Source organism: Hippopotamus amphibius, chromosome 3 (genome assembly GCF_030028045.1).
Source record: "Hippopotamus amphibius kiboko isolate mHipAmp2 chromosome 3, mHipAmp2.hap2, whole genome shotgun sequence".
Lineage (NCBI taxonomy): Eukaryota > Metazoa > Chordata > Mammalia > Artiodactyla > Hippopotamidae > Hippopotamus > Hippopotamus amphibius.
This window is the reverse complement of record NC_080188.1, coordinates 74052579-74065895: the sequence shown is the minus strand read 5'-3', so window position 1 is coordinate 74065895 and position 13317 is coordinate 74052579. Positions and strand designations below refer to the sequence as shown.

General features: G+C 38.3%; 1 protein-coding gene across 9 annotated transcripts in view; it reads left to right on the top strand.

Annotated features, from left to right (window-relative positions):
• Positions 1 to 13317, top strand: part of INPP4B (inositol polyphosphate-4-phosphatase type II B) — a 746563-nt gene that overhangs the window by 572343 nt on the left and 160903 nt on the right. For all 9 annotated transcript variants that reach the window (XM_057725716.1, XM_057725717.1, XM_057725718.1 and 6 more), the window contains 2 exons: positions 10650 to 10780; positions 11148 to 11252. In XM_057725716.1, the coding sequence (XP_057581699.1) occupies positions 10650 to 10780; positions 11148 to 11252 (236 nt within the window). The remainder of the gene's footprint in view (positions 1 to 10649; positions 10781 to 11147; positions 11253 to 13317) is intronic.

The following is a 13317-nucleotide window of genomic DNA, read 5'->3' as shown; positions in this document are numbered from 1 at the left end:
TTTATGAATAACAAAAGAGACACATTCTAAACAAAGTAACCTTGATTACCTGGAAAGCCTTATGGTGTCCCCCAAATAGGTCTACTGCCAAGCACTTTGAGACCTTCTTAAATTCCATCTACCTCTAAAACTGAACTGGGGGACATCTACACTCCACATCCAGGGATGAGAATTCAAAGGGGTAATATCCACAAACGTTTGCACTTTCTAAAAGTATGGGCAGGCATAATGATGACAGTGTGAGCACACCTTCTTGCTTTACTAGCCTTTTAGGTACAGTTAGTAATTTTCATGAAATTAAATGAAAAGACGTATTAATACATGTGAATTTAGGAGTAACACATGCCACCACTGGGTGGAACACTGAGTTTTGAAAAAAATGACCACGTTTGACAAACTTTGAAGGGTAAATAAGATATTATTTGGGAGTAAATAAACAGCAAATCACCTTTATCAGGAACAGCAAATAGACTCTCAGGATGGGATGACATGCTTATCATTCCTCATTTTTTTTCTAATGCAGTTACCTAAAAGTAAATTATAGAATCTGGCTGTTTATCAGATACAAATAGATTCTGTAATTACAACTAAATCCTGTAGTTCCTGGGTTCCAGTTCTTAGTCTTTGCATATAAACTTGCAACCTTGAGTGTATAGTACAACAGCCACTGTTCTAATGTCAAGTGAAAATCAGAGTGAATGACCACTCAAAATATCCAGTCATTTTTTTCCAGTGAAATAGTGGCTCATGAATTGCAACATTACCCACACTGTCATTTACAAAAATGCATTAAAAAAAAAAAGCCTGTGATTTATGGATGCAGTTTTTATCCATCTACGGGTTAAAGCATAGACAGTTTGAATTGTGGGTTGAAAATACTGTGAAACTTGACATGTAGTTGAACTTTGTTCAGTTTTATGGTGCCACCCAACCACTTTATGAAATGAAGCCACCCACCCGTCATTTATGGAGTCTGTTCTTCATTGACTATTTCATATTTAATTTTTTTTCCTAATGGGTAAATTTTTATGGCTTCTTTCAGGTTTGATTTAAAGTCTAATTTTGTGTAATGAATGAGAGCTATTTGACTATGAAACTTGCCACCCATGTATACCCACATGTAGTTTTAGAGTGTGAAAACCACCAAAAGGCTCTATTTAAATTGTGTAGCCATTTTTATTCTATAAAATGGTATTGTACAGCTCATTGTAGGAAAATATTTCTATTTGCTTAGATAATAACAATTTCAAATAACATTTTAATGTCTTTCTTACTGGGCTGTATCCTTTGGTAAATAAATTTTTATCAGACTATTTGGTCTTACTACCTTCTTGTAAATGAATTAACTATTAATCTTGGGCACTGTTTCTTACAATAATTACTTTTCATAACTTCAGGAATTTTTGAATTTACATAGCCAGATTTTTTTAAGTTGGTTATTCTGAGTCTATACATCTCTTGGTGCTCACATGTGGCACTTTGACCTCAGGACTAGAGAGATTTCTTGTGCATGTCCCTTAGACAAGCTGAGCATCTCTATGGTTATTTTTCTTTTGAAGAAGTCAGAGTATTTTTTTTTTAATTTTATTTATTTATTTATTATTTTTTGGGGGGTACACCAAGTTCAATCAACTGTTTTTATAAAGTCAGAGTATTTTTAAAATGTGGTGGGAGGGATAAAAGGTTATGAAAGAGCCAAAACTATATTCTAGATGTTTCCATCTCACCACCACCCCCGCAACTTCTTTTACACCAAGCAGAGAGAAAGCTTTGTGATGGAATCTCTAAATAGTTAGTGTATTACTCAGGATTCTCTAGAGAAACTGAACCAGTAGAGCGCGCGCGTGTGTGTGTGTGTTTGTGTGTATGTGTTTAACTCACCCTAAGATCTTCAGCATGAATCAGCAAGCTGGAGACCCAGGAAAGACTATGGTGTTTAGTCCAAAGGGCAGCGGTCTTGAAACCCAGGCAAAGCCAGTGTCCCAGCTCAAAGTCAGTCTGGCAGGAAGAGTTCTCTTTTGCTTAGAGGAGTGTCAGCTTTTTTGTTCTATCCAGGCCTTCAATTGATTGGATGAGGCCCATCCAAAGTAGGGAGGGCAATCTGCTTTACTCAGTCTGTAGATTTCAATGTTAATCTCATCCAAAACACCCTCATAGGAACACCTGCAATCACAGTGGACCAAATATCTGACACCCTGCAGTCTAGCTAAGTTGACACGTAAAATTAACCATCACAGTAAGAAATGCCACATGAAGATACATTTCACATCTGTCCTTATCCTTGAGGAAGACATAACCAAACTAGAGTTAAATATTTAGACCATATAAGATTAGAGGACTCAACAGTGACTCATTTATGTATTGCATGTATCCATTTTAACTGGGACAGAATTCAGCATTCTACTTTGGGGTTAGTTTATATTTTGACTTTATCTCCAACTTCAGGAAAATCTAAGAACTACGATCTGCAAGCAAACCTTTCATTCATTCAGTCAACAGGCCTACGTTGATTACTTTCTATGGACTAAGGACTGTGGTAGGACAAAATGATAAATAAGACAAGTCTCTGCAACTCACAGACTCAGAGCAAATTTTCCCCATGTTGGAATTCCCCCGCCTCAAATACATCATCAGCAGGCTTTAAAACTATCTTTTAAATAGAAGCTTTAAGTAGATGCTAAACTTTTCCCTCTTTTAACTATGTTCTATTTTAGTAGTCTTAAACCTAGCTTTATTTTTTAGCAGTAGAAACTTTTTTTTACAGTTATGTACACAGAATTCCAGTATTAATTGGAAACATTCAGTTAGAGCAGGTGGGTGGCTGGAGAAAGGAAAAGGGCCTGATGCCAGTTTGCTTACTTGGTTTCCCTGTTGCCCAGCACCCTCCCTGTCCTTCTAGCCACGACAGCCCCAGTGGTGTAAGTAATGACATTTAAAAAACATTTATCTATTTAGTAATCTTTCCAATGTTTCCTGCATTCTATGTGAAAGCTGTAAAGCAGGTTTGGCTGTTTCCCTTTCAGTTTCTCTGTGACTCATTTTGTGTTCGGTTATTTCTCTTTATTCTTCAAGAGTCCTTTGGGGTCTTTTTGGTCTTGTTTTCTCTTCATGTAATTTAATAGTCTGTGTTTCAAACATGTTCTATACTTAGTAGTGTGTTTCACATTATGGAAAGTTCAGAGGGTCATAATAACCCCCAGGAACCTGAAGTTTTCCTGAAGAGAAAAAGCATGTATTTTTGAAATATTTAAACCAGGTAAGATGAAACAAACCATATAGACAAAAAGTGCACCATCAGGTTATTTCCAGAGATCTGTATGAATATTTCATCAAGTATCAAGAATGTCATACTTTACAGTTGAAATGTCAAGAGCCATAGAGCGTTAGATATTTCTCAAGTCGGCCTTAGCAATCACCTGTCTCCTTTGGAGCCTTATTTTATATGATTTGCCTCTTATTTTTGTAGGTAGCAAAGTGAAAGTGGATGGATGGCAGTAAGTGCCAAAAGAACTTTAATGTATAAGCGGCCTAACCTTATTCATATTTGAATATTCGGTCTTTTCTTTTCAACTTCCTGTGCCTCCCTATTAGAGTCTTGGAGAATTAGAAAGAGTTAGAGACAAGCTAGAAGATTTGTTTTAAAAACAGAACTTTAGTAAGAGTGAAGTAGGGAATTCATAAGAGATTGCGTGTGTTTAGCAGGGCAGTGGATTTTCCAGAAAGAAATTTTTGTTGTTATTGTTGTAAGGTAGCAATTGAAGGAAACAGGTTTTGAAAGCAGAAGCTGTTGTTACTGTGAGTAAAATGATAATGTTTATAGCTGGGGAAGAAGTGTTTTCAAAAATATTTTTCTGTGGATTAAAGATGCATTTACACAGCTCATCACCTTTGCCATTCATACCAAAGGCTTAGTAAAGATGTGTAACTATTTAATTATAATGTTCATGCCAGATTTCTGTTTAGATAAAAGTGGCAACGTGCAGACTGGACTACAGGGGCCATATCTGTGGGTCTTGGAATATTAGGCACCGCTATGCATTTGAACATATTTTAGACATTATTACTGCATACCTAGTAGCCATGCCATTTGAACTGAAAGATACAGAAGTAAAAATCTCAGATTCTGACTTGCCCTTTGTTTAGGTTTAATGGTAAAAGTACATAAAAGTTTACAAATGTGATTCTAGAATTCAGTAGGTCCAGGTTCTAAATCCCTTCACGGCACAGATATTCACTGAGTACCTTCCATAAACAAGGCCCTGTGTTTATTGTTTATTTTGTTAATTTGTTTTCCATTTCTTTGTTCTTACAGTGGAGCATTTCATGGGGTAAGGAAAGAGTGGATGTAGGGATTATAGTCTAAAATCCTGGTGGTGTTCTAGTGACTCCAAGACTAACAAGCATTTTATTTAGATGCCTGATCTGTGAAACAAGTGGTTTCAAATTGTTTCCTGAATTTCCCTCCAACTGTGATATTCTGTGAATCTGCAGTTGTTGTTTTCTTTTACTGTATTAAAAAGGGTATATCAATTCTGACATCCTATAACTTGGGTCATCTGATGGGATATTTTGCAAATAAAGGAGGTGCTAATAATCACAGTAGAGTAACAGGTATAAACTGACACTAATGGTTGCTCCACTTCTATCATATGTTGATTCAGTGACAGATAATGGTGGAAATCAGGAATATAGCACATACATATACATACACAAAAAAGACCTTTTTCATCCATGCACACATATAATTGCTGTGCTTTTGAACTGTATTTCTGATGCCCATGCCATTGACTCTCTGTCATATATATGTCATAAATATATATATATAAAGTCATATATATCATAGATATCAAAAATATAGTATGTATATATGTGCATATACATAACCATATATAACCATTAATGGAGAAGCAGAGTGTCAAATAGAGCCCAAGTAAGAGGACCATTTCAAAAATTTCTAACTGTGTTGCAAACCCTTGGATACATGACCGAGGAGATTGAACAATGGGCCTGAAAGTATCTATAGCGAGAAACAATGCTGCCCTGTGGAGGCTTCGGCAAATCCAGATAGGATTGTATCAGTGCAGACCTTTAGGGTTCTGAAAAGTACTGGTGCCTCCTGCATCGTCCCAGTATGACACTGGGCCTAAACCCCTGATGATGGGACACAGAGTGACTCTGAGCCTAGAGCTGCCCATTATGAACTGGGTGCTACTGTGATCCCATTGTAGGATGATGTAGGAGTAACGTATTGTGCGGTGGGAGCGGTACATTTGCAATTGGGCTTGAGTAGATCGGGAGGTATGAGCCTATGTCGTAAGGAGCTGTCCCAGAGTCTCATGTCACTGACCTCACGTTAGTACTTCTATTTCATGATGCTTCTTTCTCATTCTGATTCACTTATGGAGGAAGAAGAAAACTCTTGAAAAGGTGAGTCAGCCTGATGCGTTAGGTGGACCTTAAGGTCAGTAATGAAGAAAATCCCTCCAGGGGGTAGATCTGAGAAACAGTTTGATTGTTAATCATTTAGAGGGAGAGGTGGCCTGAGGTATGGATATATGTTGAGAATTAGCAAAGTGAATGGCTTCACAGCCTGGAAGAAATAAGACTAGAAGATTGGATTCAAAGACTCTGGGCAAAGTGATGTGGATGGACTTACACGAGTGAGCACAATTACCTTTATGCCTGAGCCATGCCCATCAGAGAGCAAACACTCTTGAGCTTCCCTGGTGGCTCAGTGATTAAGAATCGCCTGCGAATGCAAGGGACATGTGTTCGATCCCTGGTCTGGGAAGATACCACATGCGTCAGCGCAACTAAGCCCGCAGCTAAGCCTGTGCACCACAACTGCTGAGCCCACGTGCCACAAATACTGAAGCCTGTGCACCTAGAACTCGTGCTTCACAACAAGGGAAGCCACTGCAATGAGAAGCCTGTGCACTACAATGAAGAGTAGTAGCCCCTGCTCACCGCAACTAGAGAAAGCCCACACACAACAACAAAGACCCAACACAGCCAATAAATAAATAAATATAAATAAATAAATAGCAAATACTCTATGACCAGAGGACATGATCATCTGCCCGTGGATTAGCCAGACTCCTTTCTCAGACACTCTAGAGTTTGTGAAATAGACCCACGAGGAGAATGGTCTTGGTGGCAGTTGCAGGGGTTATACATAGACCTAGAGCCCCCCTCTCCAGGACTGATATAGCTACTGTCATTGCTAAACGTTAAATGCCAGAAATAGATTGGCAATGGACACGAATATGGTACCCTTCCTTGGGGGAAACCCAGCAGCTATTTGGTGGCAGGTCAATTACGTTGGATCCCTTTGATCTTGGAGAGGGCAACAATTCATCCTGGGGACATGAGACATAGTCTGAGTATGTGTTTGCCTCTTCTGCTCACAGTGCCACTGCTGGCACCCGCATCTGATGGCTTACAAAATGCTTGATCCAGTGACATGGTGTCCCACATAACATTGCTCCAACCAAAGGACATATGCTACATCACATGAGGTGCCACATGATTTTGTAATCATTTCATGCCCTCCCACCCAAAAGCCACAGACTTGATAGAACAGTGAAATGATATTAATCTTGAAAGACTCAACTAAAGTACCAGCTTTGGTAAAAAACCTTAGGGTTGGGGTACTGTCCTCCATGCTGAAGTTTATATGCTAAACCAACAGCTGGTATGAGATATTGTGCCCGCCATAGCTAAAATAACCACCTCTAAAAGAAAGGGTGGGGACTTCCCTGGTGGCGCAGTTGTTAAGAATCTGCCTGCCAACACAGGCGACACGGGTTTGATCCCTGGTCCAGGAAGATTCCCACATGCCGCAGAGCAACTAAGCCCGCGATCCACAACTATTGAGCCCATGTGCCACAACTACGAAGCCTGGGTGCAGCTAGAGCCTGTGCTCCGCAGCAAGAGAAGCCACCGCAATGAAAGCCTGTGCACTGCAATGAAGAGTAGCCTCCGCTCGCTGCGACTAGAGAAAGCCCACACGCAGCAACAGAGACCCAACACAGCCAGTAAATAAATGAATGAATAAATTAATTTAAAAAATAAAAGAAATAAAAATAAAAGAAAGGATGGGCCCTTATAATCAATCACAGTGCCCCACTTGGGGATCTGTGCTTCATTTCCCTACAACCTTAGACTTTGCTAGTTAGAATCCTGGTTCTTGGAGTATGGGTAGAGGCACTTCTGTCAGGGGACCCATTAAGAGTCCCACTTAACTGGAAGTTGTGATTGATTTCACATGCGATCCGACTACCGTAAATTCCTAACTAAATGGACCAGCAAAGGTAGTAGGAGATACTGTGCTCCCCACCATGAGGAAATAGGGCTGCCATGTCACCATCTGAGCAAAGAGAAATATATCTAGAACTCAGAGGTGTCTCATGGCCAGATGCGCATGGGAAATGGCCACAACTAAAATTCCACAAAAGCAAGGAAACTAAGAGCCTAATCTCTTGAGATTAAGGTCTAGGTAACCTCACAAGGCAGCACTCCAGAAATGCCAGTGGAGTATGAGGCAAATTTGAAATGAGTGGTAGAAAAGATTGGTGATGAATGTCAGGCCCCCAAATCAGCTGGAGTATTGAATATTGCGCTTGGTTCACTACCTCTCTTTAAATCTCTGGGGAATTGCAACTGGCATCACTTTGAAAGATTCTGTTTGAACTTCCCTCTCGGGGAAGATGAAGAATGTTTTATATGCTATCTGGATTTCATAAGATGATGCAAGTGAATCTGAATTATGTAAGAGGTTGCCTGTCCTGGGCTCAGTTCATGTGCTTTTCTGTGCTGGCTTAACCGGAATGCGTCTTCAAGTTTTGACCACCTGCTCAATGGAGAGCCCCAGCTAGTGCCACCATTGTCACTGTATCTCCTGATGCAACAAGCTTATCAGTCTCCTGCAAGGTGAAGACCAGCCTTTATCGTGCCCCCAATGGCATCTGCCATGGAAATATCCAGGGTGCATCTGGCACCTTTGTCTCACCAGACCAGACCCAGGAACATTCTGTCTCCACTGTGGCTGCCCAGAGGAGACAGATTATACTACTGGAACCATGGAGGAGTTAATGTCCCATGGGATGAATCATTACCAGTGAAACAGAGAAGATGGTAAGAAGCTGGCATATAAATTGTCTCTTCCTCCACCTAACAACAGTCTGTTCCAAGGTGCAGAGATTCCATATGATTTCTCTACAGTGGTTCCACATGGCCACATACCAGCTATGTCTTCTGGTGAAGTTCTGCCCAGCTCCTTAAAGGCCCACCTTATGTCTGTTTTTGCTTTTTCCCTCCAGCACTTCCCTTCCTACCTCCCTCTGGGTGATCTCAGGCCCTGCCTTCCAGGGAACCTGGATGGAGATACAAAGCCAGACTCTTAAACTCTAAAGCTTTTGTTTATTTTTACCAAGTGATAAATCAAGATGTAGTATAAACACCCCTAGCCTTCCTGATTGAAAAGTTTACTGATTTTGGTGCACCCAATTAACTTCTCTATTTTAATGTATTGATGTAGTGAATTTCTTTCATTTTTAAAAAACTTATAGTTACTCTTTTACTCTGCCCCATTTTGTTTGACACCTTTTTCATTACTCTACTCTGCCCCCTTTCATTATTGCCCCTTTATTCTATATTTTTCCTGTATCTGAACTTTTTTTAATGTAGAGAAACCTTATGTTGGTTGTTTGTCCCCTTCAGATTGTATATCTATTGGGTGATAACTCTTAAAACAAACAAGCAGTGAGTGCTAGGTTTCATGTAGGTATTCCTGTATAGAAGTGTTGATGTATTGGAGGAGTGTCATAAATTTTAAACACCAGTTTATAGACAGCTTCCCTCAAGTCACACCCTACAGAACACTAAGCTTTTCTCATCACACGTCTTCAGACTTCTCTTGGGCAGGGAGCTGTACTCCACCCCAGCATTCCACACCATAGTCAGGGGCTTCACTACCACCCCTCTCCCTCCCTCACCACCTCCCTTACAGTTATTATTTCTGATAGGGATTCAGAGACAACATAAATTGTAAACCCATGGAGCATTTATTAGTGTTAAACAGGAATACTTAGTTAATATTTCTTTTTTTTTTAATTTTATTTATTTATTTATTATTTTTGGGGGGGTACACCAAGTTCAGTCATCTGTTTTTATACACATATCCCCGTATTCCCTCCCTCCCTCGACTCCCCCCACCCTCCCCATCCCAGGTCCCAGTCCTCTAAGGCATCTTCCATCCTCGAGTTGAACTCCCTTTGTTACACAGCAACTTCCCACTGGCTATCTATTAATATTTCTATTATAACCATATATTGAAAGTGAAGCCCCAGATTTTACATATTAAGTTTATACATCACATTTGCTGTGCACCTCACCCTTGACCTCATTGCCCAGGTTCTTCTAGACTTGGATAGCTTAAGCTTTGGGGATTATCTGTTTGTTTTGATTGTTGTTTTGTCCTGAATCTGAATACCCGGCCATCTCCACTTGGCAGGAGTTCTTCACACAGAGAATGTGACCCGCCAACTCTTCAGCCTTCCCTCCTAACCCCTCTTTGGTCATGAACTTCTTTACTCTTATATTTCATTGATTAATTATTTCCATGAATGTTGTGTGAAAGCTAACCTGTGGAAAAGTTGAGAGGGAGATTAACGTTCACAAAAATTGTGAAGACCTCAGATGGAAGATGCAGCAATACTCTATCACATTCCCGCTGAAACCAAACGAAGGCAGCTAGGAGCATTTGAAAGCAAGTCACATTTTTGCACACCATCCATTATTCTTGCATTTAACAGGATGTTAAAGATTCTGCGTCTTCAGAATTTATTAGCTTGGTATTTAGCATGTTTCACAGCCAAAATAGCAAAGAAGGTTCATTATTGCTGGTTAAATTAGCCTCATGAAAATGTTGTTGGTAAAAGGTTACAGAAATGAATAAGAAATCTAACTAAGCAGCATATTAAACCATTTATCATTATAATTTAAAAAGACATTCTGATGATTTCAATTAATTTGACTAAAGGGCAGAGAATCAGATAAAAGTTAACAATTAAAACCTAGGTGACTTGATTAGCTCTTCTTTTGATAAAGAGGGGACAAAATATAGGCATATAGTATTTACTTAAATGGTCCTCAGGAGAAATTGAGACGAACAAAGTCATACCTGACCGTACTACTTATGGGCTATAAAAGGATTACAGTTATATTATATGTAAAACTAGATTACCCGAATTTTGTGTTTCCTTGAGATATAGTCAGATAGCCCTTTCCAAATTATTTCACTTTGCATAGTCAAAACGTAGAACTTAGCTATTTCTCTATTGAGGTTTATTTATTTTATTTTAACTGAACACCCTCTATTTATATTAAGGATAGTAAGTCTTTGCCATCTTTGTGAAATTCTTATCAGTAAATTTAAACTTTTTTTTTGCTCTTTGACATACAGAGGTTTTAATGTTTGTGCCACCTAAACTATTCACATCTTCCTTTGTGTTAAAATGGTTTTTTTCCCTAATAAACGCAGAGCTTTCGTGAAAGAGATGGTGAATCAGACAACCCTTATTAAGCATTTTTTGTGTACGGCATTAAGATCAAAATAAATATTTTCTCCTCTTTTCCGTTCTTAACAGAAACCAGGAGCTAAAAGAACTTGGTGAGCTTTCTCCACACTGGGACAATCTACGAAACAATGTCCTTACCCACTGTGATCAAATGGTAAATATGTATCAAGACATCCTGACAGAACTCAGCAAGGAAACAGGTATGTAATCAGCGACTTTACATATTCAAACTGAAATGAATTTCCTGCATGTTATGTGAAAACAATAATACTGTTGTTATGGACATAGAAAAGCCAAGATTAAAAAAGAGAGAGGGAGAGAACTTTTACTTACAACTCTACCATCTTGGCATGACAAACGAAATAAAAAAGTGCGCTGTTTTACCTCATGGTATCATTATAGGGATAACTGAGATTTTTTTAAAATTAAATTTCTGAGAAGAAAAGCAACTCATACAGGTTATGTTTTTCTTTCTGAAATTCTTTTAACATTTTTCTATATCAGATGCACTTTTCAACACACACACAATTTATTTACTAATGCTGTTCAATGTTTTTTTCCACCTAGGGTCCTCTTTCAAATCAAGCAGCAGCAAAGGAGAGAAGACATTAGAATTTGTTCCCATAAACCTACATCTGCAAAGAATGCACGTTCACAGCCCTCACTTGAAAGGTAGTATATATGTTATTCTTTTTCAAGTGGGCAAATTATGTTAGTGTGTACTTCCTTAAAAGGCTTGACTATTGGCAGAATTAAAATTTTAGCAGGTATATAAAGATGAAGATGAAATATTTGAAGCTGATAATGACCCTAAATACTACAAAATAAGCCTATATTATATTTTCATTGCTGTGTTTCTGGGCAATGCTTTGTAAATTTGGCACCTGAATTGAGTTACAGAAGACTATGCACAATGAGTATTAGCTTTCTTAAGTATGATCAGCAATACCTAATAGCTCCCCATTGTGCTACTGTTTGAATTAGAAAAAAAGAAAAACAAGACTGGTTCATTTTGTGCCTATCCTGAGAAACCAAAGTCCAAAGGCAGACTCCTGTGTTGTTTCTCTGACTTAGGGGTGACTATCACAAGAATCACCCCCTTCCCTATGAGAAGCAGGTTTATCAGATAGAAGGTGGTAGAGTATTTTGATGCACTCAGTTGTGAGATACATTTTTCAAGAAAATACATATAGATTTTCATAACACAGCTGAATAGCTCTAGAGTGAATGATACGGTGTTGTATTCATTGCAGCTCTATGTAATTCCACGCCATTTCTCAGTAAATGTATTTTAAATATTTTTCTCATCTCCCTTTTTCTTTAACTGATGCTATATAAATTTTCATGCATGTTTAGGGTGACCACCTACCCCTGTTTATCCCCAAAAGTCCCATATTATGTCTGTTTGTCCGACATCTTTGTTAGTGATGCCCTCCACATCCTTTCCCTCTCAAAGCTTTCTCTGTTTGAATGTAAATGCTGTGGTCATCATACTAGTACTCATCTTCCTAGGAAGTGAAAGGTTGCTTTAGATCATCAAATCCTTCATGCTAAGTCTATCAGCATATACATACAAACACGCATGTACAAACATACACAGATACATCTGTGTATCTAGAAGCATTCTAACACCCAATTTTGTAGCCATCGTCCCAACATACAGCTTAGAGGTTTTAAAAAGTTAAAATCTGTCTGCTTCAAAATTACCTGAAGTTTTACAATCAGAAAAAGTAATTTTTTAAAAATTTGTACGTACTGATTATGTATACACAATCAGCTAACGTATAAGTTCAAATGTAGTTAAAATCATTCTGGTATATAATTGTATTAACTTTGGTAACCCTTATCAACTATCTGAAATTTTAACTTGCATCCTGTTCATCAAAAATTATGTCAAATGAAAGAACTGAGTTAAAAACGAGACAGATTGGCCTAAGGCATTCAGGAACTCTTCCTTGATTACTGAGTGTCTGCTAATAGGTTGAACATAACATCTAATAGTTTTTAAAAAATCATCAAAACTGAAGTCATAAAGAAGCTAGCACATTCAAAAGCTATCTGACAACCAACATAATTTTTTTTTCTAATGCCTGAAATGAAGAGACCTTTATGATGTAGTAAAAAGTTTATCTGTTTTGGAGTGGAACAGAATTTCAGCTTCACCACTTTATATATGACCTTAAGCCTTATTTAATCTTTCTAAGCAGTGTTGTTCCCTTCCTGATTAAGTGAACTAGAGCATGTAAAACACACAGAATGAACAATAATAGTTTGTATGATACATGTGGCATTTTGCCATCATTGGAAGAAAACGGATCCGTCAGTTTTATCAGGACCGTTAAAACTGGAGGAAAGTGATCAGTTAAGAGCCTATCAAGAGACGTTGAAACCTTGAACTAAAGAAGTAGCCAGATTTAGAGAAAAGATGACTTAGAGTGGCATTTTGGAAAAATCATCACATGCAAGTGATGATATTGCTACCCATCTGTTTATGACTGATGAATGAAAAGAGAGAAAGGATGACTCAGGTGGTTACAACCACAGATGGGTAGCAATATCATCAAACCAGCTATTTTGTTGGAGCCAGATTGGTATAAATTTATATTTAAATATGCATTCAAATAGTTCATGATAATCCTTAAAATACTTCCTCCAAACAAAGAGAAATTATTAAGTTGCCTTTTACTTTATACTTATTTCTTGAAAACCAAGGAACCATTTGCACTGTGCTGTTTTT